General features: G+C 37.0%; 1 protein-coding gene across 1 annotated transcript in view; it reads left to right on the top strand.

The window, feature by feature from the left end:
* The window catches only part of LOC103022871 (SPARC (osteonectin), cwcv and kazal like domains proteoglycan 2), a 69,163-nt gene that overhangs the window by 16,243 nt on the left and 25,350 nt on the right, over positions 1 to 27,570 (top strand). Inside the window, exon 2 of the mRNA XM_007250128.4 lies at positions 15,202 to 15,247. Coding sequence (XP_007250190.2) covers positions 15,202 to 15,247 — 46 coding nt within the window. The remainder of the gene's footprint in view (positions 1 to 15,201; positions 15,248 to 27,570) is intronic.

The raw sequence follows: 27,570 nt of genomic DNA, 5'->3' as shown, positions 1-27,570 counted from the left end.
AAACAAATAAGAAATTTGTATACAGCTCTGGAAAAAAATAGAGACCACTTTTCAGTCTTGATTGTATTCAAGAGGTTTTTAATTTGGTATAATTAAAGAAACTCATCATTTTTAAGAGGTTTCTTATTTTTTCAAGAGCTGTATGCAGTTCATTTCATAACTTATATGATTGTGTAATTCTATTGCATGAAGAAGAAAATTATCATAAATAATGAGTCCCAACAATAATATTAGATATCTTTACTTTACACCTTTTAGTTTGTTTTTCTCTGTTTCAGTTTATGCTGCATCATTTGACTGCTGATATCAGATCCCTGCAGAGAAGCATATTGTACATTTTTGATGGTCATTTCTAATTTCAGGTGTTGGTGTGGCTTAAAGAGATAGATAGAGTGAGAGAGCTTGTTATTTCAGCACAGAGAGACGCTAATGGATATGCAGAGCGGCTCTATTGAAATGACCTTAATCAGCCGTGTCCCATGCTGGGAGGGACTGGACTGAGCTGAGCACTGATGGCTTTTTCTCCCTCAGTTCAGACAGAGCATCACAATCTCATTTGGGGCTCATATGGCCCTTTCAGGAGAGACACAGCAGTACAAATTGAATATCCACAGTCTTATAACGAATGGAAATGGAGATAGCCAGGCAAAAATGGTACACGTTGTACACAATCAAGCAGTCAGATTCATTCCGGTTAGAAGTAAAATTCAATCAGCTGTAAATCAGCAGGATCTTTTTAAATTTATATATATTAATTTGCCAGTTCTGATACTGCCCTCTTAATCTCATCTCCTCCCAGCCTTTGCTTGTTTTTCTTTTTTTTTTTCAGGACCAAATTCCCTGTACTTCTTGTTACAATAATATTGCAGTATTGCAAGTTTTTTTTAGAAAAATTTGTTTTTCAAGAATATACTTCAGCAACATCCCTCACATTTCTGCAAATATTTGTTATTATATCTTTTCGTTGGACAACAATATAGAAATTAGCATTCGACATAACTTAGAGTTGTCAGTGTACATATTGTATTGCAGGATAGATTTGGAAAGCAACCATTCTGTTTCTCACATTCTTAGAGAGTTATTTGCCATGAGTTGCTAGCTGAATATCCAGTGGCCAGTATGAGGGGAATTATACACACAAGAAAACACCAAATTTACCATTTACCAAATTTCACATGCTCCGAGACACCAGGTGTGAACAACACAATTGGACACAATTTGAATGTGTTCACTTTGAGGTGAACTTACTTGTGTTGCCAGATATTTAGACACTGGCTTTGGCATTGGTGCATTAAGTTAATTTAAAAAGACAGTAAATCCACTGGTATACAAGCTGTACATTGACTAATCTTAAGTTATATCCAAGTTTAATTTCTGTAGTTATATCCTATAAAAGATGAAATGAAATATTTGCAGAAATGTAAGGGTTGTGGTCACTACAAACCCTCAGTAAATAATCAATTGCTTAATGCAGAATAATACTATTATCTCAATATGGGTATTTTAAATGACAATATTATTGTGTACAATAGTATACAGCACAGCCCTAGTCAGTATTAATATTTCAGTTAGGTAAAATTCCAATGCCAGTAGTGGCGTGATCTTGTCTAAGTAAGGCTGTGTGTATATGAAGCCTTTGTCATGGGTTACTCATAGTAATGGGATGAGTAATTACTCATAGTCATGGGAGCTTTACCTGCAGTCAGATTTTGCAGGTTGAAGTCATTACACTGATCCCTGCGAGTCACCACCTCATTTTTCTTGCAACCTTATGATTTTACAAGCCTTTGTCTCATTATTGTTGATTCCTGGAGTGTTGCGGAAAGGCTGCGCCGCCTGTGATGTGGTGCCGTGCAGAGTGCTCAGATCAGAAGATTCAGAGCGGTTTCATTTCAAATCCTCTCATATGTCAGATGTGGTTTCAGAGAGCAAGGAATAATTTAATCCTTTCATGGAGCACGCAGATATAATCTCAGAATGACAATGTGGGCAGTCTGCTGAGTCTTCAGGTATTGTGCTGTTTGAAGTAGAATATATAAATAGTCAGTCTCAACACTGTGAATGTGTTGGCTTTGAGTTAGGGCTGCACAATATATCATTTTAGCATCATCATTGCAATGTATTTATGTATTTATGTTTGCATAAGGCAAATAAAATCATATACATCATGGTTATATGCTGTTTAGTACACAAGGAAACTCACACTCTTCATATTTTTATGACTGGCAGCTACAAGGGATAGATTATATCTGTCTAATTTAATTTAATTTACTCCTTAATTACTTAATTACTTAATAGTTGATACACTGTATTATGTATAATACATATACATATATATTATGTATATGTATTATATAGAGATCATGGCTAGGGCTTGGACAAAAACTTTTTTTTTATTTGCGATACTGTGTTCCAGAATCACAGTATTATGATTTTTGTATGTTTTTTGTGTGCAAGTATTGTGATGTTAAACTGATCTCTGGTGAAATGTGGTCAAAATTCCTGTATTTTTAAATACATCAGTATGTTTACAGTACAGGCCAAAAGTTTGGACACACCTTCTCATTCAATGCGTTTTCTTTATTTTCATGACTATTTACATTGTAGATTTTCACTAAAGTCATCAAAACTATGAATGAACACATGTGGAGTTTTATGTACTTAACAAAAAATGAGCTGTCCTCCACAGTCACCGGACCTGAACTCAATCCAGATGGTTTGGGGTGAGCTGGAGCACAGAGTGAAGAAGGCAAAGGGGCAACAAGTGCTAAACACCTCTGGGAACTCCTTCCTTCAAGACCGTTGGAAAACCATTTCAGGTGACCATCTCTTGAAGCTCATTGAAAGAATGTCAAGAGTGTGCAAAGCAGCAATCAGAGCAAAGGGTGGCTATTTTGAAGAAACTATTTTTTTTAGTTATTTCACATAAAACTCCACAATTGTTCATTCATAGTTTTGTTCGTTTTAGTGAGAATCTACAGTTTAATAGTCATGAAAATAAAGAAAATGCATTGAAAAAAAGAAGGTGTTTCCAAACTTTTGGCCTGTACTGTATATTGCAGAGAAAAAAGATATTTATGTTTTGTCCAGTATCTTGCATCCCTACTTTAGGTATCACACCTGAATACCTAAGTTCATGCCTTCTCTAATCCTGTTTTCCCAAGATCAGTTGTCATTTCTCTTCTGCTTCTTCTTCTTCTTCTTCTTTGGTTATTTTATTATACTGAGATGGAGAAGGAATAGAAGACAGAGACTCAGAGTTCTTTGCCCTGAGGAGTTCATTTGTTCCTTGCCTTTGAAAGAAAAATGATTCTGAAAAAAATCCTTGTTCTCATCCCACTGAAGAGTCTTTTTCATGAGACCAGATGATCTCATCTTAAAGGTTAGTCTTTTCCGCGAGGCACGGTGCTGACTCCGCTGTTCTCGGGGAGGCTGACAGGAGGAGAGGAGTCCAGCTGCTTGCTCTTTTCTTCAGTTCTTCAACCTCAGGGCATCTGACACATTTACATTTAATCATCTTAGCTGATTGCTTTTGCCAGAGGAGGCTTTTGCCAAATGTGGGGACAGACCCACCTGAAGCAACTTTCTTAAGCAACATTCTTCAAGGGTACTGTGGCAGTATTCATCTGCTTGCAGCTGTGGTGCCATGAGCGTCTTGAGTCATGGCCAAGTTCCCTGACCCCTAATCTACCATCACACTCCACCCACCATCACACCTCACCAACCTCCTGCGGATTATCCTGCACAGTATATTGCTTCAGCATCACCATTGCAATGTGTGCATGTGCCATAGTTAGTGATGGATCAATCTGATTCTGATACTGATACCATTATCAGTTCTGATATAAATATATTATCACTCTTATTGTTGGTATTGTGCTTAATGTCACATCATGAGGCTGAAATTGAGCAAATAGCACATCTTATTAGCAAAGCAAATAAAGACACAAATGCACTAAATTTAAATGCACTCACATTGATTTAATTTATTGTGGACAAAACCTGGAATAAATGCATCCACAGACTGTCAAATCTAACATTTTCAACTGAAGACAGCGATTGGTCAGCAAGTATCATAAAAGGGTACCACTTTATAATAAGACTACCTTTATGAATGGTTTACAATTAGTTTATTAATGGTTACTAATTAGGTTGTAAATGCCTTAAAAATCATTAATAATCAGTTATAACACATATGTAGAAAGGGCAACAATGACCTGTTGTTTGCCAAATAGTGAACCCACAGCTATCTTTATTGTTGCCCTTTCTATGTATATGTTATAACTGATTATTATTCATTTTAAGGCATTTACAACCTAATTAGTAACCATTAATAAACTAATTGTAAACCATTTATAAACCCTTTATAAAGGTAGTCTTATTTTAAAGTGGTACCCATAAAAGTTGTCAGCTGAGGGAAGCATGAAGTGCTGTAAGATTTTCCGAGAAAACACTGCACTGACTTTAGACTTGATACTGTAACACAGTGGACCAACACCAGCAGATGACATGTCTCTCCAAACCATCACTGATGGTGGAAACTGTGGACACACAAAAGAACATGCAACCCTGCACAAACCAAATTTTACATCAACAATAAACAGAATACTAAATAATACACAACATTGCTGTTCCCGTTACCTGCTTGTTTACCTTCACAGCGTGAACATGCAAGTTATTTGTGCTGAGAAGTGCAGAAGCGCTGCGCCGTTAAAATAACAATCCGAATGCACCTGGTGACTCATTGATTGGTTATTTCATAGTATGCCCCAAAACATAGCCAAGATTAATTAAGATAATTAGTACATGCTATATTTTTTGCGACATTACAATACCAAAGACACTGAATCAAGCTGCGCTGTGTGCTTGGGACAGCTTAACTATAGATTGCCAAATCAGGGCTCTAAGACTTTGCATTTGTGGATCTGAGAAATCTACACACCATATGTGATTTGATTTTGACTGAACCAGCATTTGTATCTGGTTTATAGAAGAAATAAACAGGTTTTAAATTATTCTACTTACTAGTTACTACTGTGACTCCTCTGATGCATCCAAGTGTGTAGTTCAGAGAATGAGGAGCTGGTTCTCTTTGGGGACTTAAAGTGTAAGGATTTTGCATACAGGAACAAACCTGTCCGTCGGTTTAACATGAGGCAAAAACCTTTCATTTAAAGTGAAGTTGGCAAAGAGATTTCTTTGAGACTGCGCGGTATGAAATCAAGGCTGGCTGCAGAGTGAAAAGGCAGCCTTCACAGCATGTGTATTGTGGGTCTGCTCTGAGTGATATGTAGTTCTTGTCTTCAAGGTGCTCTTAATGCATTTGTAAGTGGATGAAACAGCAGTGGGCCTCTGCCATTACTCTCTCATTTAGAAAACTGTAGGACAGAGAGACACAATGTTCCGACCCTGCCAGACCGCAGCATTCTGCACCAGAGGAATTATATTTTTAATTTTCTCCATCTTTCTTTTTTTGAAAGCCGGCTGTATCACATTGCTCTTTGCGGCAAATAATCAGCCCTGACTATATTATGAATTTTGTCACGATCATGCAAATTGTTTTACTCCTCTTCTTAAGATGCTAATGTTTCTGAGGTACAGGCAGGGTTTGGTCCTGATAAAATGAGAATAACAGCAGACTGCAGAGCTGTAGAACTAATTTCCTTACTTTGGTCGATATTTGCTATATGAAGACCATATTGTATGTATACTCTGAGGAGCTGTGGTGCATTGCTAAAGGTTCACACTGAAGATAACAGAAGAAACAACCATTTATAGATCAGGGCAGGAAAAGGCACTGGAGAAAATGTGCTCAGTCCACTTTCAGATTGAAAGGCACCCTTGATTGTAAATAGTGACAGTTTCCCCTGACGACCGGTCAATTTGTCAAGTGCTGCATTTTATCGACTGGCTTTTAAATACAGGAAAGTGTCGGGTCATCATTCTGTCAATCAAGTCTCGTTTAACCAATGGGAAAGGGAAAATTACATAGTGGAACTGTCAGTGACAGCAAGGAATGGAGCTTCTAAAAATATATATAGGGATATATTGTTATTAAAATCAGTTTCATAGGCCCTAGAGTAAAACCCTGTAGAACTCCACAGTCTATAATAACAAATGGTTAATAACTAAATTTAAAATATTAAATTATGAAGGTGATATCATGTAGATGCTAGTTAATAGTTCACCACACTGCTGGTCTCTGTCTCAAGCTTTCTGACATGTGTCAGTAGGCATAACTGCTTGAACCAGAAACAGTAATCAATATTCTGCAATGCTATCCTGCAGTGGGTCAAAAACTATTGACAAAAGAGTTCACAGGAGGCCACATGTTTCCTACTGTATGTATAAGTATGTATGTGTGGCCCATTTGTTCCTGTGTGATGACTTGTACATGTTACATCATGCTGATCCTAGATAGTACATTGCATTACATGATCAGTTTACTGTACATTTCTCTCAAATTTTAAGGATTCAAGGATATTTTATTGTCATTCGTTTCACCTCATGTACCACATGTGATGCGAATGACAATAAAATCTCCTTGAATCCTTTAATTTTTGCAGTCTGAAGCTACAAATGTAACAGTCCTTGTTAGAAAACAGGGAAATCCATATTTAATTGGATTACTGTGAAAATCTGATATTTCTACAATTATCAGATTATTGAGTGAATGTAAATACACATCTTGATGTTGTTTACACCCTGATGCTTTGTGCATGTTGAGTGTCAAGTATTATATCTGGATAAAGAAAAGTCACCTAAAAACATATTGAAAGTAATTGCTCTCAAGATGTGTTTAAAACAGATACAAATCCAATACAATGTACACATATTCATCTCTCTAAAACACATTTAAAAACTAAAACATCAGTAATAATTGTCTTTTCAACAAGCAATTTTTTGTTCCACACAACAATAAGATTAGTCTAACTGCACATGCATTTATCAGCATACAGTCAAATAAAAAATTAACTTGCGTCATTGTCTTATGTCGTTTAATATCCTTTGAACGGAATTTGAATCTCAGTTGTTCTTTACCTTTACATTGTAGTTTTGTGATGAATGAACAAATTGAAAGGCTCTAATAATAATATACAATGATTTTAATTAATAGATAAGGAGGTTAAAGTTAAAGTTCCTTCTCCTGTGTAGTTGCTATTTTACAAGCATAACAGCAATATGTTAATTATTAATGTCATAATTTTAAGCCATATTTTCGTTATGCTTTGTCAAGCTCTGCCACTCTTTTTTTACATTTTATTGTAAAGAGAATATTTATATTATCTAGTATGAATGACTGAATTTTAATATTCTGTATTCTTGTTTTTGTTTGTTGTCAGTGTCAATCATGGGTATCTGTCTGTGACATCTGAATCCATTGGAATAGCCCCTGCTTTGAATGACACTCTCCTGCCAATGCTGTATGAATGGTCTTTTCAAATTCTAACCAGTTTCCGTGCCTCTTCCTGCGTGTGATCCGACTACAAAAATCACTCTGCAGTCAAAAGTACAGCCCTAGACAAACAGCAAATTGGTAGACTTCATTTGCGCCTTGATAGATTGCCTTGATTGCTGAAATCTCGTAGTGTGTGAAGCATGTGGGCTCTCGTGCTATTTGAATGCATGTGTTGGACCAGTACGGCTTACAGATGCAAATGTGGACCAGGCTGAATTTCCTCAGCGTCTCCCAGTAGGTCACGCTCCACTTACACTAAGCAGGGACACAAGAGACACTAACATGAATAGAAACAGAAATGGTTCCATTGTGAGGGCGCAGCTCTGAGCGCCCACGAGTCATGCATTTTACAAATGTTGCGTGCTCTTGTTTATTATTGCTGCTGTTATTCATTGGATTGGAGCTTGTGTTGTTACCTCACTTTCCCTTGAGATGCCTACCTAATGAGTAGGTGTGTGCCATATTGTGTTAGCAACAATGTGTAAATCAAGTTTAAAAAATGTATAATGTGATAATAGTCATAATTAATGGGTATTGTTAAGGGATATATGCTATACATTTATATATACATTTATAATACCCTGATATTCAATTTTAGCTTTCTACTAGGGATGCAATTAAATCCAACACGTCAAGTTGTAATGTTTTGATTCTTGTCACAAGAAGTATATACACAGCGTTGTCTCTGTGTCTGTGGGAGTGACAGGATGCTGCTGCCTGTGAAGTACGCGGGGGAGGGGAAAGGAAAACGCAATTGGGGGCAGGAGTAAACATGAGGTATCCGCATGGCCTTTATTCACATGGCTGGGCATGTGCTTGTAAACGCACATGTCAAAAGCTGTGCACCTCAGTCCAGCACAGTTTTGCGCAGATATTTGTATATTTATATATTACAGCTGAATTCATGCTTTTAATCCCAGTCGGATTGGATGTGACACAGAGCGCAGGTGGGGGCGGAGCTGGTGATGTCATGGGCTCTGCTTTGTTTAATATGGCACTATATATCGCCGAAACATATTTTTTCCAATTTCCAATATCGCACAGACCTACTTTCTACCAACTTTATGCGGAAATTAAATATGTATCCTGAGAAATAAGCTTTTACATTTTATTACATTTACTATATTACATTTATTTAGCTAACTGATTTTTGCAAAGACTGGTCACAGCATTAAATCCTCTTTAAAGAAAAAATATTGAAAATTCTAGTAGGGCCTAATATCTTCTATCCATATAATCTGATAATGATAATATAATAATGCAAGTACACCCTTGTAAAGAGGTACAGCATTTATGACCGAACTACTCAACTACTTATTAAATGACATTAAATAAGATATTATTAATATTACATTTTTAAACTAATGTCTCAATTAATTTGTTCTTACACTTTTATTAAGCATTCAATGTCTTTTTATAGCGATGTCAATTGATAAAATAATAATCAGATTAATCACAACATTCTTTCATAACACATTTTTCTTCTTAAGACTTTAGAAGGTGCCTAACTTGGTACTAATTTTGTATTAATTTGTGTAAAAAATAATGCAGTACAGTTTTCAGAATATTTGTGTGCCTCAACGCTTTAATGTTGACAGCATTAGTTTTTTCCACCAATAATTTTATTATCACAAAAAATCCCTGAAATAGCTTGATATTATTTTAGGGCCATATCACCCAGTCCCACTACTTGATGAGATTATGTTATTACATGTGTGTACATGTGCGTATGAGCTGTTAACATATCTATGGATGTGGTTCTGTAGAGGAGAGCGTGTCCTTCAAGTTAAGAGAGATAATGCGTTTTGTGTGAGAGAGAGCATGGAGATAGGCTAGCGCCATCCATCCAACTATGTGTGTGTGTGTGTGTGTGTGTCCGTGTGTCCTTGCAGAATACATCCATGTGTGATAAGACATGGTTAAAAAATGGTTTCATCTCAAGGGCACAGCACATTGTGCGTGGTGCAAGTGTGCAGGTCCCTTCTAAAGTGTTTTAGTCAGGCTTGTGTCCAACCTCCAGCAGCCTAGCATTAGTGCTAGTGTTAACGCAGGCCCTGGAGGGCCAGAGCAGCATCTGGACAGTCATGCTCCATTAACCGGAGCATCCTGCTCAACAGCGGCTAAGCTTGTGCCGCTCTGGCACGTCTGCCCGGTTGATGTTCGTTGCTATGAATCCCGAGACCCTCGGGACCTTCTACCATGAAGAACAGAGCACCCGTAACCCCCACCCCACCTCCTTCCTAGTCACAGCAGGCACGTCTGGGCTTGGAGTTTGCACACAGAGCAGCGTAGGTGAATAAATCTGTACATTTGTACATTAATCCTTTTTCTGTAAAATATTTAGTTAATATCGCTTTTTTGACCTTGAAAGAATCATCATAGCTCTACTATGAATTTGGCCACAATATCTTACCAATGTTTTAAAGGTCTGCAGTCTAGATATTTTCATATTTTCGTATATTTTCAGCTCTACTGATCATTAGGGGTGTGCCATATCGTAATGTATACAATAATATTGCTAACATTTTTTTATATTGTGAACAATATTATACCCTAAAATTTTGTGCCATATCACCCACCTCTAAATATCACATCAGGGTACTACATGTTTGCTGTTTTTAGCAAAAGAAAAATTCACACTGTTTTCATTTTCCATTATATATCTACTAGAGACATATCTGTCCAATATCATATATTTTACTTTAATCCTGGATATATGGAGATATTTGGTGTGCTTTATTAGTGACATTTTGGATCTTTTACCTCTGTTACACATCTGATAAAATTCAGATAAAATATTAATTATTTCATAATTATAGAAAGTTAGTGGTTTAAATTTTAATTTTCGTTTTGTTGCAGTAGTGTATTCTTGATTTTTTTTATTTTATTTAGTGTTTTGTCATAGTGATAGTGATATTACTTTAGGGACGTATCGCCCACCCCTACTAAACTATATAGGAGCACGTTGTAGCTCTACAATTACTGTAGTCCCCTTTCACCTTGTTCTTCCGAGGTCAGGACCTTACAGTACCAACACAGAAGTTTTTAGGCACCTCAGAGTCACTGCTAAATTTAGAATATATAGTTATATTGTCTCCCAATAATGTCCCATAGGAAGCATCCAGTGGGTAGTATTTTGGACTAGAGGATGAGTAACAAAAACTGTGCAGCAATAGATGACCTTCAGTCTCTTACTTTACATCTGCAAGGTGGAACAGCTAGGTAGGAGTGTGTAATAGAATGGAGGACAGTGAATAAACATAGTGACTGTTTAAAAACACCAGCAGCACTGCTGAACGATTCATTGATTTTTATTGAAATTGCAATTTAAATGGATGCAATTTTTTAATTGCAGGAGCTGTGATTTAAATTAGCAGTGCGTGTGCCGTGACATCACTGTGTTTGTAGTCCATAGAGTGCTGGGTATTGTAGTCTTTGGGCAAATAATTTTCCTTGAAATATAAAAATAAAACTGACAGCTGCATTTAATCTGAGAACGCTTGGAATATTTTATGTAGACAGAAGTTTGTTATTATATTTGATACACATGTTAACCAGCTATACAATTTAAATCACAATATTCTGTGGAAAAATCACAATTATATTGTTATAAAATATATTTTGCCCAAATTGTGCAGCCCTATACTATCATATTTATAGACGTATTATTTTTATGTAGTTTTAACAGTCTGATCTAATACACTAAGTACAACACTAAATTAGCCACTGTTTGTCAGTCACTGTTTGGAATTGTTTTTACATGTGCTAATAATTGAGTACTGTGTTTCTGAAAATCTATATATTATTGAAGAAAAAAAAACTAAATATTGCAATATATAAATATTGTATAAATTTTTTTTTACACCTATAGTGCAAGGTTTTGTCCTCATGAAGACAGAACAATAGGCCTGCTTGTCTGATTGCAAAACAAAATATTGCGATACTTTTATATATCCATATTTTCCTACACCCATAATGCAGTTTTTCTTCTCATAAAGACAGAACTATAGGCCTGCTCCTCTGACTCACAACCAAGCAGATTCAAACACTGCTCGCCAGCAACATTGCACCTCATATCTCACATCTCGGCTAAGCGTACAGGCATGTGTGCCCACTGAAGGCTTCTATTTACACGCGAGGCGCTAAACTGGATGAGAGGAGCTATATTTGTTTGGCTCTGCGCATCTGAAGAGTAAAATAAAGAAAGGGTATAAGAGGTGCTGTGTGTTTGTTGTTTACTATGTATGGAACCATATTGTGGTGAAGCGTATATTTTGCTATGTGCTAGAAAAATACAGCAGTTTTTGTTTTTGTGACTACATATTTATGATGAGTCAGAACAATGCCTGTATATAGCTTCTGCTTTATTGAAATGAATCCCAAAATGGAGCTAGGAGCTCCGAGTGGCCCAGCGGGCTAAGTGCTGCCGCTAGGATCAGGAGATTGCCAGAGCCCAGAGAGAGTAAAATTGGCCTTGCACTCTTTGAGTGGGTAGATGGCACTCTCTCCCCACATAAATCCAAAGAGTGATGTTGATCAGCACACTGTGAGCTGATGTATCAGAATCGAGTCGCTGCATTTTCCTCTGAGTGCGCTGTGATGCTGCTCAGCAATGCTGCATCAGCAGCAGTTTGAAAAGAGGCAGTGGATGACTTCACATTTATCAGAAGGGGCATGTGCTAGCTTTTACGCTCCTAATGTTGGGGCATTACTTGTGATAGGGGGATTATTTTTTACACTTGTAGTTTGTTTCTTTGGTCTCAATCAGTTCACGGGCAAAATGCATCACAACAAACCCTGTGAGCATGTTGTCTCTGCTTATTGGTCAGAGCTGTCGAGGGGTGGAGCAAAATGTAAACATAGGAAGAAGGTTGTTTGTGCTGATCTAGTACATATTTCTGTCAGTTAACATGAAGCAGCGGTACAGATTGCAGTATGTAATAGCTGTAGTAATTATCTGGGTAATAAATCAGATTAAACTGCACCTGAACAGCCGTTTACCTTAAATGTGAGTAAATATAGTAGACGGGTCAGATTTGAAGTCAGATTACGTTCTCACCACAAACTAACTGCTCCAGAACTCGTTTCGAAACCGGATTGAGACTATCTGCTCTTGTGAGTCTCGGTACAGTTGTTTTGGTCCACATCCAATTTCCATTAATGGATTCACACCTGCACAAACGAACCACACCAAGAGTGAAAACGAACTGTGAAAACACCCTTTTGAGAGCATTTGTAATACAAAACTGCAGGTGTTAAGAACTATTAAAATGTCTGAAGTACCTTAACTTGATATAAAGGTTCTTTACCAATTCTTGTGAAGCTTCTTCGCTTCAACACAATTATCTATTACAAGCATGTATATTTATGGAACTAAAAATGTTTCTTTTGCGACATTACTACAACAAATAACCATTTCAATTGTTTGTTTTAAGAGTGTAGACTCCACAGCCATGGGATGGTTGTGCAGTAATATTAAAGCAGTTGGCCTGAGTGTGTAGTTTTGTGTTTAATTGGTTTGTTTTTATAAAATAAAAAAATGTATATTTTCTTTCCAAATTAATGTTTTTTTCTCGAAAATGAATCATTATATTTTTCCTTTCTTCTTTACAAAATAATGTAATTGGGTGGGTGCAGGATTTTCAAATAGGGAGTTGTAGGGTCATGAAGTGATTAGAAACGGCATTTCTTACACAATGATCATAAACGAGAAGGGGCAAACTGAGAAAATCAACATAAAATGAGTCTGTGAGCTGTACAATGGATATTCAAGGTTAGGTGAATGTCTATTCTTCAGAAATTCCACTAACAAATAAAACATGAAATATGTGAGTGCTATTCAGCTTCAGGCACAAATCAAATCAAATGCAGCCCTTTAACACAATGATCGCAGAGCATAGAGTGCTCTGCTACCTCAGCGGGAACCCAGCCAGCTTTCATCAGCCATAGCTTATCGTGATCTGCTCTAATAATCCTGCTTTATATGTAGTGTTTGGAACGCACACACATACTCATCTGTATTCCTCCAGCACAAACTATGTGATAAAAGCACAATTAAGGCACAATTTCTTACATGAGCTTGACACAGGAACAGATTCCTGCTCTTTGATGTGCCTTTTTATTAACATTTAACTCTTCATCTTTCCTTTTTTCTCCCTTTCTCACCCACTGGTCCTGCTCTCCCTCTCACCACTGAAGGAAGTAGAGGTAGGAAACCTTTTCTAATTGTGTCCTTTATGATGCTGTAAGGTCTTTTGCTTTAAAATTAGGTGTTCCACTTAGAGCAGATAGTACTTAAATGTGCAGGTCATGGTTCAGACTAGGTTTCTTAAACTAGGGTTGCAGTGGTCTGCTATTTTTTGCTATACTGTGGCATGGAGCTGGGAAATATGACAATATTTTGTTGTATAGTGATACAATATGCTTAAATATTCATATCGATAATATAGTCTGTGATTGAAAAATACTCAACCAGCAGTGTTTTTCATTAGATTGTGTAAAAAATTCAGTTAAATTGGATGATATGCAGCCAAAAATAAATACAAAACAAATACAAAAAATTAAAATATTCTACTGTATTTGAATAGTTCTAAAAATCTGCATGATGCATTTAGTCTGAGGTGTCAAATATTATGATAATTATTGTGTAATATTTAGCATAATTTGTGTACTAATAGAAATTGAAATGAAAATGTGTTATGTTAAAAAAAAACTTCAACATTTTAGGAAAATTCAATTTTAAAAAGTAAAATGTGTTATTCATCCACATAAAGAATTATTAACTTGACCAAGTAGCACTGCTTACATGGCAATCACACACATAAAAATTATATATTTGTAATATTGTGTACATTTTTCAAGATTTATTCTCAATTAATAGTTACACACGCTATAAGAAAAGTAAGTACATATTTGCACTTAAAAGAGTACAAAGTTTGTCGCTGGAGCTGTACCTTTCATTGAAAGTCTTTTTATACCCATGTTTTTGTACCAGTAAAATTATTAAGATTATAAACATTATCATCAACTGAATATGTGTCAAGAACTGGCTTTCAGATGAAAAATGTATAATTAGAATTGTGATAATGTACCTTTTAGCTGGTTAAATGGTACAAATCTGGACTTCCTGCTGTTAGGAATTACTTTTTTACTTCAGAGAAAACACAACTGACCCTCTAAAGACCAACATTACACCTTTGAGGATACAATTAGGAAAAGTGTACCTCCGAGTACAAGAAAGTACTCATATAGTACCTCTGTTTTGTAGTGTGCAGTGTTTGAATAAAATTTAAAACAAATATGCTATGCACATTAAAAGCACTTTATATTGAAATTAAAGTATGATAAGAAATATGTTATATGTATGATGAGAAATATGCCTGCATATACCTGGGAGTTGACTGAATTAGGACGAAGCCATCAAATAACTCACATGTCTAAGATAAGCAGATCTGCAGCACACTGACAGCCCCCTCTCTCAGTCTCTGAGTGCGTTGCACAGATTGAGTGAGTTTCCACCGGTTCTGTTCCCGTGGGTGGGAACTTGCGTCAAGTTGTGATCTGTGTTCCCATGGTGACAGGCACAAATTCTTTTGTTATGATGTTATAATTGTAATAAAATCCTTTACGTAGTTAAATGAATTGTTATTCATACCTATATCATTTAAAAGCTCTTGTTTTGATGTGTTTAGGCTTGAACATGCAGTTAATCACAGAGTATTCTTTGTTTTTTTTTTCTTTAGGATGACTATGTCAGAAATGTGGAAGATCCCCAGGGTTCTGAGGAAAGTGAGTAAAGCTCTGTTTAAGTCTATACAATTATGACCTAATGATTTTACTGTGTATCAGGATTACAGCAGCTGGGTTAGTGAATTGATTTCTTACAATAAAACCACATTTTTGTGCACAACAGATTAGATTGTTCTTGAAACAAAGCCGCACTGGTAGTATACAGACATTATTCCTATTTAAAAAGTTATGAATCTGGTGCCATGCAGATTTTATGTCCTTCTCATCATCATGGTTCTTGACTTGTTGTCACATTAGTCATAGTGTTCAATTATTTTCCATTGTGTGCCCATTATTATACTATTTATTTAGTTATACTATATTATTTATTTTTATCTAAAGGCCAGCTTGTTGGTAGTTGGTTTCACACTGTCTAAGCTGGTATTTAATGGTCAAGGTGGTTGAAAACCTGATTATTCACAAAAAAACATGCCCTGTTCAGGTAAGCTAGCTGGATAACCAGCTGGTATTTGATTTTGGTCATGCTGGTCATGTTGGTTAACCTGCATACTGCAGTCATTTTCTCAGAATTAGGCTCATGCCTATTCTTCTGCTTCTTTTTCTGTTTTGTGGCCAAAAATTATATGACAAGCAATTGTTCCAATTAGTTAAAATGAGGGGGCTCCGACTGGTCCAGTGGTCTGAAGTGCTGCCACTATGATCGGGAGGTCGCTGGTTCGAATCCAGTTCATGTAGTTTGCCATCAGCTGCCAGAGCACTGAGAGAGCACAATTGGTCTTGCTCTCTCTGGGTGGGTAGATGGCACTCTTTCCCCTCTCCTAGGGTGATGTCGATCAGCACAAGGCATCTGTGAGCTAATGTATCGGAACCGAGTCGCTGAGCTTTCCTCCAAGTGCGCTGTGGTGCTACTCGGCAATGCTGCATCAGCATCAGTTTAAAAATAGGCGATGGCTGACTTCAAAGGTATCCGAGGATGCACGTACAAGGCTTCACCCTCCTGGTGTTGGGGCATCACCAGTGATAGGGGGAGTCCTAATGAGTGGGTTGGGTAATTGGCCTTGTAAATTGGGGAGAAAATGGGATAAAAATTTTAAATAAAAAAAAAATCACTTAGTTAAAATGGACAATTGTTTAATAATAAAGTTAACCATGTTGATATCTGTGACTTCTAAGGGTTAAACAATATTGGATCTCTAAGATGCTTTAGGATTGGTTGAGTGTAATTCTAAAATTTGCTTTTTAATTAATAAAAAAATAATAATTTACCAAAATCTGGCTGTTTAATTTCTAATGTTGTGGAGCAGCTCAGAATGCCAGCTTGGCTGATTATTGTAGAACTTTTTCACAGTTCTTGATAAACTATGCATCTGTATCTTACATGTTGCACTTTTGGCTTTTATTCACTTAGTGCTCAGTAATAACAAGCATAATCACAAACATGAGTGCTGATACAGTCACGGACAAAGCCAGTCATTTAAATCATTTTCAAGCGTTTAATTTTAACCCTACCGGAAGAAAACAGTTTATTTTATTTTCCAGCAGCTCTGCTTAAAGCTTAGCTGATTGTAATGTACGGTTGTGCCATAAAGAGCATCAACTGCAGCAATAATAGCTGGATTATTAGTGTAGAAACTACAGTCTGAGGCTGCCAGCCCACTCACTTTCCCACAGCTCATGTGGGCTTTCTCAGAGCCTCAGGATGAACAGCCCTCCTTTTGCTTTTAACCCATGTTTCCCTCAGTTCTCAGATCAGTGAGAATAGCTAATGTGTGTGTGAGACAGGAGCATCCTCTGCTCTGCTGTACAGCATTGATCAGCACCCCAAAGGATCTGCTGCTGCAGTGCAAGTGTCACCTCCCTGATCAGCAGAGTTAAAAGACAGAGAGAAAATCAGAAAGAGAGAGCAGAGTCAGTCATAGCTGGGTCACCTAATAAATTACATTACAAAACAACTTATTTTAAGAATGTGTAATACAATATACAGCTCTGGAAAACAAAAATAAGAGACCATTTAAAATGATGAGTTTCGTAGATTTTACCAAATTGAAAACCTTTGGAATATAATCAAGAGGAAGGTGGATGATCACAAGCCATCAAACCATGCCGAACTTTTGATTTTTTGCACCTGGAGTTGCATATAGTTATCCAAAAGCAGTGTGTAAGACAGGTGGAGGAGAACATGCAAATATGCATGAAAACTATGATCAAAACCAGGGTTATTCCACCAAATATTGATTTCTGAACTCTAAAGCTTTATGAATATGAACTTGTTTTCTTTGCATTATTTGAGGTCAGAAAGCTCTGCATCTGTTTTGTTATTTCAGCTATTTCTCATTTTATGCAAATAAATGTTTTAAATGACAATATTTTTATTTGTAATTTGGGAGAAATGTTGTCCGTAGTTCATATACCTATAAATAATAAATTCTGAGGACAACCCTGCTATCTAACACTGGTATATAGCAGTCAGGGGTTAAAACACAATACAATATTAACCACTGTATAATTGTGTGTAACAGTAATAAAACATTAATAATGTGTTTTTTTGAGAATCCATAGAGTATTATTGTGAAGCTTAAATATATTGATTAGTGCTGTCAAAATAATCTAATCAGTTACATACTCTATTATTGCATACTATCAATATCACTTTTTGCTAAGAAAGTATTGTAAACGGCACAATTCAATAATTTTAGCAGAGGAGCAAATAAGTAAAAGAATAACTGGTGTAGGCTTAAAATTCCACATATTTTTATTGTGTTTGTAACCTGAATTAAACAATGTATTAACAGTGCTTTCAAATTCAAAGCTACCTTTCAAACACTGTATGAGCCAAAAACAGAATAAGGCATCATACTGTAATTAGTAACATGTTAATTCAACTGACCCTAAACCATTGAAAATATCACTTTTAGAAAATGTAATTTACTTAAAGACAAACAAGCAACAATTTCTCAGTTTTGTTTTGTTTACCACAATGAACACATTTACCTCACTTCTTATGCCTTTTTCAACCAGTTACTGAGACAAACAAGCGAGGGCCCTATGTCGCTGTGCACGGTTGCATGTTGGTATATCTGTTTTTCTATGTCGCTCTGCATTTTACCTGTAAATGTGGGAATGAAATCACGGTTGCTGCTGCTGTCTGTGTTGCATGGTGAGTAGTCATATTTCTAGTGCATTTCTGTGTAAGGTACGCAGCTATTCATATGGCATACATAAGCTTCAGTGCAGATTTGACACCAAAGCATACATTAGCTTTCAGAGTTCAATGCTGCCGTCTGCTTTTGAACTATGCTTTTTTTGCCTCCTGCACGCTATATTGTCTGGAATGGTTGTGCAAGGTCAAAGGGCACCAAGGAAAGTGATTAATCTGCACTTTAACATACACTCTAAAAAACAGAGGTATATGAGTACTTTTTTGTACTCAAAGGTACACTCTTCATAATTGTACCCTCAAAGATACAATATTGGTCGTTACAGGGTCAGATTTGTTCCCTCTGAAGTACAAAGTAGTTTCTAACAGCAGTAAGTACAGATTTGTACCATTTAACCAGCCAAAGGGTACATTCAGTATTCTGTATCACTGTACTGACAAACAATATATATTTTAATTGCACATTTTTTTATTTGAAAGCCAGATTTTCGATCATCAAGCTTTTGAGCCATATTTAGTTGATAATAATGTTTATAATTTTTATAATTTTTACTGGCACAAAAACCATGGGTACAAAAAAGGACTTTCACTGAAAGGTACTTTTTTGTACCTCAATATAAGGTACAGCCCCAGCGACAAGCTTTGTACTCTTTTAAGTACAAATCTGTACTTACTTTTCTTAGTGTGTAGTCACAGAAAAAATAACGTGTTAAAATGTATTTAGATTAATAATTAATATGACAGCCTTAATATTTACATATTTGCATTATATGGAAGTGATTTAGTCGTAGATTTTTCTACATGTGGTTGCAGAAACATATATATTTTTTTCAAAAACAATCCCACAAAGCCATATACAATGCACAAAATCCAATTGTGAAAAAAAAGATTTAATGGTTTGATGAGGGTTCAACAGAACAATACATTGTAATTCAAATCTAATTGTACCTCCTGCTGATAATGGCTATATTTTAGTGTTTTTTTGAGCATGTGGATTAAGAATGGGAGAAAAAAATGATTGAAATCAGTAGCTAGAGTGTTGCATTATTTACTTCAAGAGTAGACTGATCGTTTGGGATCAAACAATGTAACAGAAGCTTTGAAAAGGAGCAGTTTGATGTGGATTGAATCATAAATCATTATAATCAAGCCTTTAATCCTTTCATGCCTCAGTGTGTTGTCTATCTATCTTTCTATCTGTCTGTCTATCTATCTGTCTATCATGGATTATTTAAGACAGAAACAGGCAGTGCTTGTGCTAGTGCACAGGATGGGGGAAGGGGAAGTAAATATCAACACTGGTGAGATGTTTGGAGGGTTTCCTTGGCAGCAGCAATTGTAGCTACAGTTTGCTAACCCCCAACATGCATGCATTGGGTGGGGGTGGAGCTTCTGAAGGGAGGTAAAGTGTGTTGGTTGTGCTGTTGATTTCAACTGTCAACAGCTGCCATATATAGAATCACATACAGCACCTTTAAACAGCCAGGAATGTTTTAAATTTGAATATTTAATTTGGCAAAAAATATTTTCATAATGAAGAGATATTCATCTCATAAGTTTAAAATTCTGAATCAGTTTCTCTGATTTCTTTGACTTTGCTATTTATAGTTATATTTATATTTTTATATATATTTAAATATTTATATATTCTATAAACTATTACAACATTTCCTCCAAATTCCAAATAAAAATATTGTCATTTAGAACAATTATTTGCAGAAAATGAGAAATGCCTGAAATAACAAAAAAGGTGCAGAGCTTTCAAACCTCAAATAATGCAAAGAAAAAAAGTTCATATTCATAAAGTTTTAAGAGTTCAGAAATCAATATTTGTTGAAATAAGCCTGTTTTTTAATCACAGTTTTTATGCATCTTGACATGTTCTCCACCACCAATCTTGCACACTGCTTTTGGATAACTTTATGCCACTCCTGGTGCAAAAATCCATGCAGTTCAGCTTGGTTTGATTACTTCCATCATCCATCCATCTTCCTCTTGATTATATTCCAGAAGTTTTCAATTTGGTTAATTCAAAGAATTAAAAAGTCCCAGAGCTGCTTTTTTGTATGTATTGTAAATCACACAGTCACACAACCGCATTACATTCATAGTATATTACATTACATTACATCACTGGCGTTTGGCTGACACTCTTATCCAAAATCATGCAGTCACATTTCGAAGTTTTGTTATTAATTATAACATAGAACTGGGCAATACTAAGGTGTTTTATTCCATTGTAATACATTTTATTAATAATTTATACTTGTATTGACAATATTCTTTGATAAGCATATTGAGGATATCATCTGTACTTAAAGAACACTGACCCAACATCCCTTTTTCATTAAAGAAAAATCATGTTAAATTTGTTGATGTACAGCATAATTTAATACAAATCTGTGTACTTTGTTTAAAAAAAGTATTTGATTATTGTGAAGTTGCTAATTTAGAACCACAAATTAGCGTAAACCTCAAGGACTGTAGTGTACCAGAATGAATAAAGACTTCCTGAGGATCCTTGTGATGTGAGATGGGCCTTCCTATCTGCTTAAAGGCTTCAGCACACTGAAGGACAATCTCTCTAGCTCACTGCCACAGGCTCTGGTGTCTGGGAGCAGGTATTTTAAATTGCAGCATAGAAGATGTGCCACAGAAAAGTGATATACAATATATAGATATATAGTGATATATAGATGTACAAGAAGCTCAAGCTAGTTTTCAGCTCATTACCCAGAGGTGCGTTACACCTGCATTACAGAAGTGGCCACTTCTCAGCACAAGAGGAGGAGGGGGCAGTGAGAAGAGGGTTCTTCAGATTTTTTTTTTTTTCTATTTTATTTAATTAAAAAAAAACATGAACAACAGATTCAGAATGCACTGTTATGGGTCGGTTTAAAAGGTCAAGTGTAGAAAATGTGTTGGAAGCTATTAAAATTAATTTGTCAATTTAAGAGTGTGAATAATGTATTGTGATGACGCATCTTATTAACATGTTGAAGGCTGTGAATGTATGGGCTTATCATAATACAGCAAGATGTTCGGTTGCATCAATGTCTTCTGATGCATCTGGTGTGCAGTTTCATCCATCACTTCTTCTATTAGTCCAACAATCCATCCATCTGTCTATTCATCGGTCCATCATTCTGTGGGAATCTGTTTGTCTGTCTAGTTACTATTGGTTACTATTGATTGAAGTGTGCTTATTCTTGTAATTGTGCTATGCTGTAACTGCCCCTGATATCAAGTGTTAAGTTTACTGTCTGTCCACCTGTCTGTCTGCCAATCCATCTATACATACATACATATGTATCTGTTTATTCATCCTATTTTCCACCTGTCAGTCTGGTCAATGACTGTCTCATCTAAAGATCATCTATCTTTTTGTTCATCCTTCCATCCATCTAGTTGTCTGTCTTTCCATTCATTAATTCAATTGTTCAATCTGTTCATAAATCAATTTATTCTCCTTTCCCTCCATCTATCTCTATACCATCTTGCATACTAACATTCCTTAATCTATCCATCCATACATCAATATATCTGTCTGTGTATCTGTTTGTCTGTCTTTGTCTTTCCGTTCATCGATCAGTCTATCTGTCCATCCATCCATCCATCCATATCTATCACTAATTATGATCGCTACTGGTTAAAGAGTGCTCATTTTTGTTACTGCGCCATGCTGGAACTGGCCCCTAGCAGTCCATTTGAATTGCTTTGATTTCAGTGTCATGTGACCACTGTGCTTTAAAATCTAGTCGTCTCTTGTGGGTTTTTGTGTTTGTAGTCCATGTCTTGTTGACATTTGTACCCCAAGATCTGAAGGTCTAATTGGCTCCAGGAGCCATGCTGGTCCAGTGAGGAGTAGAAAGCAGGGGGATGAAAGCAGCAGCGAGAGGAGATAAACCAGCCAAAACAACAAAAACAAGCTGATTAGGAAGAACGGATAAGCTAATTCCCTGTGCTGAAGTAGAGCAGCTCGGGCTGTTTTAAACTGTTGTTGTGAGGTGAAGGAGAAGTCGAGCGATTGGGGAGAGAGAGAGAGAGAGAGAGAGAGACTTCCATTAATGAATGAGCATGTCACTATGCTGCAAAAATTCCATCATGCTCTCATGTTTCTATGGAAACGTCTTCAGAACAGCTCCAAGCTGTGTGGAAAAAAGGCAAGAAAATACATAAAGAGGGAAATATGCGGCCAATTTACCCTCATTTGGTCAGTAATACACTCACCCAGCCTGCAGCCAGCGACCGCACAGAGATGCTGCGTGCAGCTGCCATTCATCCCACTGAGCATTACATCTTTTATTAGTGATGAAGAAATTGTTGATATTGTTTCATATTCAAAACCCAGTATCATTTTTGAATCATTTGTTTACATGTGGTTCATTTTGTGTTGAAACTGTCTAACTGTCTATTAATTTAGCCATCCAACTCTGTCATTCCAACCATTCTGCTGTCTATCCATCCACCACCCAAGTGTCTTTCCATCCAACTGGCCATCCATCTATCCAACCATCCACCGAAGTGTCTGTTCACATCCAACCATCCAACTGTCTATCCATTCAACTGTCAAAACTGTCTTTCCATCCAGCCAGCCATCCTTCCATCATAATATATCTCCATGTATTCATTCATTCATCCAGCTGTCTTTCCATCCAACCAAGCATCCTACTGTCTATCTATCCAGTCATTCCACTCTCTGTCCATTCAGTCATTCATCTGTCCATCCACCCAGCCATCCAACTGTATCCATCCATCCACCCAAGGGTTTATCCACCTCCAACCACCCAGCTGTCTATCCATGCAGCAATGCCTCCTTCCATCATAATATCGGTCCATATATTTATTCATCCAACCAACCATTCAACTATCTGTCTATCCAGCCAACTGTATTCATCCAGTGATCCAACTGTCTATCCATCCAACCAACCATCCATCCAAATGTCTGTTCATTCAACCATCCTGCTGTCTATCCATCCAGTCATTCAATTTTCTGTCCATACAATCTTCCGTCTATTTACCCATCCATACAACTGTCTATCCAACTGTCCATCCCTTTATTTGTCTATCTATCTATCTATCTATCTATCTATCTATCTATCTATCTATCTATCTATCTATCTATCTATCTATCTATCTATTCATCTAACCTTCTACCAATCGATGAATCCATCCATCTGTCCATCCGTCCACCCAAGTGTCTATCCACATTCAACCACCCAACTGTCTATCTACATTCAACCATCCAACTGTCTATCCATCCAACTGTCTGTCTATCCATCCAGCCATCCCAACTGTATTCATCCAGTGGTTCAACTGTATCCATTCAACCAACCATCCTGCTGTCTATGCAGTCATTCCACTCTCTGTCCATCCAGTTATTCATCTATCTATCCACCCAGCCATCCAGCTGTCTATCAATCCAACATCCAACTGTCTATCCATCTATTAGTCTATCTATCCATTCATCTGACCTTCTACCAATCGATGAATCCATCCAATTGTCCATCCATCCCCTTGCTTACAGCATTGCGTTATATTGAATTGTAAACCCTGTATCATATGTATCGCCTAGTTCTTGCCAATACACAGCCCTACTATTACACCCCCAACCCTCACCCCCCTACCCCGCATCTCACTATTAGTGTAGAAATTATGATTCTATGAGAAGGTATATCTGTTTATCTTCCTGTATGTTTGAGCCTGAGGAGACAGAGTGTGGCACAGTATTGGGGTGAAACATGAGAAATAAGACTTCACACCAGGCTCTGTGGTGTTGGCCCGCTCTATTATAAACCATAGTGTTGAAAATATTACAGAGAAAGACACACTTTTCATCACACTATTCCCTTCGGTGATATAGAACCATACGCTCAAAATATGGCCCTGGGAAATCAGTGCACGTATGTGTGTGCCTCTCATGTCCACTACAGTTAACAAGCTATCGGACACATATGTCTTGTTCCAGAGAGAAAAAGAAAATATTGCCACCTGTGCCCCTTACACATACAGTACTTATCCATGTCCCTGGAGCTGGACTACATAAGGGTTTGTGTTATCATTAGGGATTTTTGAGATTCTTGAGTTCACATTAGGAAGGAGATAACAGATGTGTCATCACTGAAACATAACTGGAACATTGTTTTGAGTGTTTCTTCACACATACCAGTTAGCCTCATTAACTTTCATTATTGCTTTCATCCATCTTTTTATTTTACAAAGGATGATTAGGTGATTTAGCACTGTTGTATACTGCATTACACATTGTATCAACTATGAATCAGTGTTTTCTTTTGATATATGTTCATTTTGAATGATTAATCAAATGAAATGTTCCAGTTTACTTGTGCAGGTAACATGATGTATATAAAAAATCAGGGAACATTAGGACAAGCTTAAATAAATTCACTTTATTATATGTTTCTCAGTAATGGTGGTAGTGCAATTAAACAGCGTAAACTAGCGTTTTGCAGTGCAGTCAACAGAGAAAGGTCAACTTGTGTAAACTAATTGTAACAAATTGTGCAAGTACGCAGATATGTAATTAGCTGTGCAAAGATGCAGAAGACAGTAATGTGTACATGTAAATACTTTATAGTGGTGTATTATATACAGTGTATCACAAAGTGAGTACACCCCCCTCCATATTTCTGCAGATATTTAAAATGACACTTTGACAGAATGAAAATAACTCAATAAACAGCCATTAATGTCTAAACCACCAGCAACAAAAGTGAGTACACCCCTAAGAGACTACCCCCTATAAGTCATAACTGAGCACTGCTTGTCATTTTCCCTCCATTGGCCGTCCAAAGAAGTTGAGTGCACATGCACAGCGTTATGTCCAAATACTATTTTTAAAAGGTAGGCACAGGAGGGCTGTCAGTGCTCAGACCATTCGCTGCACACTAAATTTAATTGGTCTGCATGGCTGTCACCCCAGAAGGTAGCCTCTTCTGAAGTCAGTACACAAGAAAGCCCTCAAACAGTTTGTTGAAGACATGTGAACAAAGGACATGGATTACTTAAACCATGTCCTATGGTCTGATGAGACCAAGATTAATTTGTTTGGTTTATATGGTTTCAAACATGTGTGGTGGCAATCAGGTGAGGAGTACAAAGATAAGTGTGTCATGTAGTGCTGGACGATATGGCCAAAATTTATATCACGATATATTCCTTAATTTCGGTCGATAAGATATAATTTAGATATCGATATAAATACTTTGAAAGCCTCAGAAAAGCTGCTAAGAATCCCTGCAATGGAAATCTGTACACTACTATCTTTAAAGCCTCCTCTCACAAAAACTTTAGAAATAGTTTAGAAATAAAAAATAACAAATCAATGCTCACTTTTATTTGCATGTAGCAAAATAAAAACATGACATCCCTGACAAACATAAACCTATAACCTATATAAATATTACCAATATAAATAACTTTACATTACAACAAAGGTAGAGCTTCTTATTTTTTTGTAAACATATTTAACAGAAGTGCTTCAACCAGAATAAGGAACCAGAATAAGGAATACAAAAAGCCTTCATATACATAAAAGGAACATGATATCCCCGTTAAATAAGCAAACCTGTAGGCTTTATCAACTATAAATAACTAGATTAGATACAACATAAACTACAAAAGTGTTTCATCCAGAATAAGGAAGATATTGTGTGTAGTGAATCTGCTTGAGGTGGAGGAACAGATGTATTACCGTTGCTAGTCAGCTCCACTTTCCGGAACAATTTGGAGCAAGCTGAAGTCTAAAGTTTAGACTTTTGAAAGACGAACCACTGAATTAGACCTGCCTCCCTCAACTATTTATTCTGTTTAATCACTTGTGGAAGCGTCAGGTGCACTCATAAGCTAACTTCAGCCTCGTCTCATTCTGCTAGGGCTAGGGTCGGTTTTGCTTCATCGCGGGTGGATTTTACGTGCGGAGCGCAGCTGAGATCCGCTTGGTAAGGGTGGGTTTCGCTTCATCGCGGATGGGTTTTAGGTGCGGAGTGGAGAGGAGCGGAGCGCAGCCGAGATCCGCTCGGTTAGGGTCGGTTTCGCTTTATCGCGGGAGATTTTAGGTGCAGAGCGCAGCCGAGATCCGCTCTGTAAGGGTTGGTTTCGCTTTATTGCGGGAGATTTTAGGTGTGGAGCAGAGATCCGCTCGGTTAGGGTTCGTTTCGCTTCATCGCGGGAGATTTTAGGTGCGGAGAGGACCGGAGCCGACCCAGGTTTAGCCTAGCCTAGCCTATCTGGCTACGTGCCTGTATGATTGCGTCATCACGCACTGTCGTAGCCCGGCTACGGAGGCTGATTGTATTCAGCGCTGCAGTGAACTGGTGCTGCTAAAAGACGCCTGTCTGTAAATAATACATATCGATATGCCACAAAAATGATATCACCGTTATTGAAACATTTCTTATCGCGATAAATACCGATATCGAAATATTGTCCAGGCTTAGTGTCATGCGTGGTTTAGACATTAATGGCTGTATATTGAGTTTTTTTGAGGGAAGAATACATTTACACGGTTGTCCCATAAAAAAAGATATACTTAAATATTTGCAGAAATGTGAGGGGTGTATAGTTATGAACTGCTAAGTATATAATATTATAATATCCAATACAAAGTATACATACAGTTTATATAAAATAAGAATAAAATAAAGACATAGTACTATAAAGAAATAGTACTATATAGCCCACAGTAATATAAATAAGTTTATAAATATGTATCACAATATAAACACATAACACAAGGTAAGGTATGTTTATTTATGTATCCAGAGTGTAGCAGAGTCAAACTGCATGCAGGCCTACATTTGCAGACGCTCGTGATGACAAGGGTTTGCACTCAGCCCAAATGAAATCAACTTATGTCAACATGTTCCCCCTTTATAAGATTCCCCCTGATGTTCTCGTCCTGTAAACAATGGCTGAAACAGTAGCTGTTCGTGCCCAAGGGGTTAGTCACTGAACAGCATGATGGATTTATCTCACAGTGACCTGACAACCCTGCTGTTACTACAGAGTAGGGTGAGGGAGAGGTTCCTCCAGCTCAGGGAAGCATCTTTTTCTTCTGCACAAACTCAGCAAAACAGCATAATCACAGGGCCTGAACCATCCCTTCCAATACATAAATACATAAGTAAAGGAGTCCTCAAAAGCTCTCAGCTTGCATGTGCACTTTAGAAAATAAAATTTGCAG

Source organism: Astyanax mexicanus, chromosome 15 (genome assembly GCF_023375975.1).
Source record: "Astyanax mexicanus isolate ESR-SI-001 chromosome 15, AstMex3_surface, whole genome shotgun sequence".
Lineage (NCBI taxonomy): Eukaryota > Metazoa > Chordata > Actinopteri > Characiformes > Acestrorhamphidae > Astyanax > Astyanax mexicanus.
The sequence above is the reverse complement of the archived record's forward strand: the minus strand, read 5'-3'. Positions and strand labels throughout refer to the sequence as shown.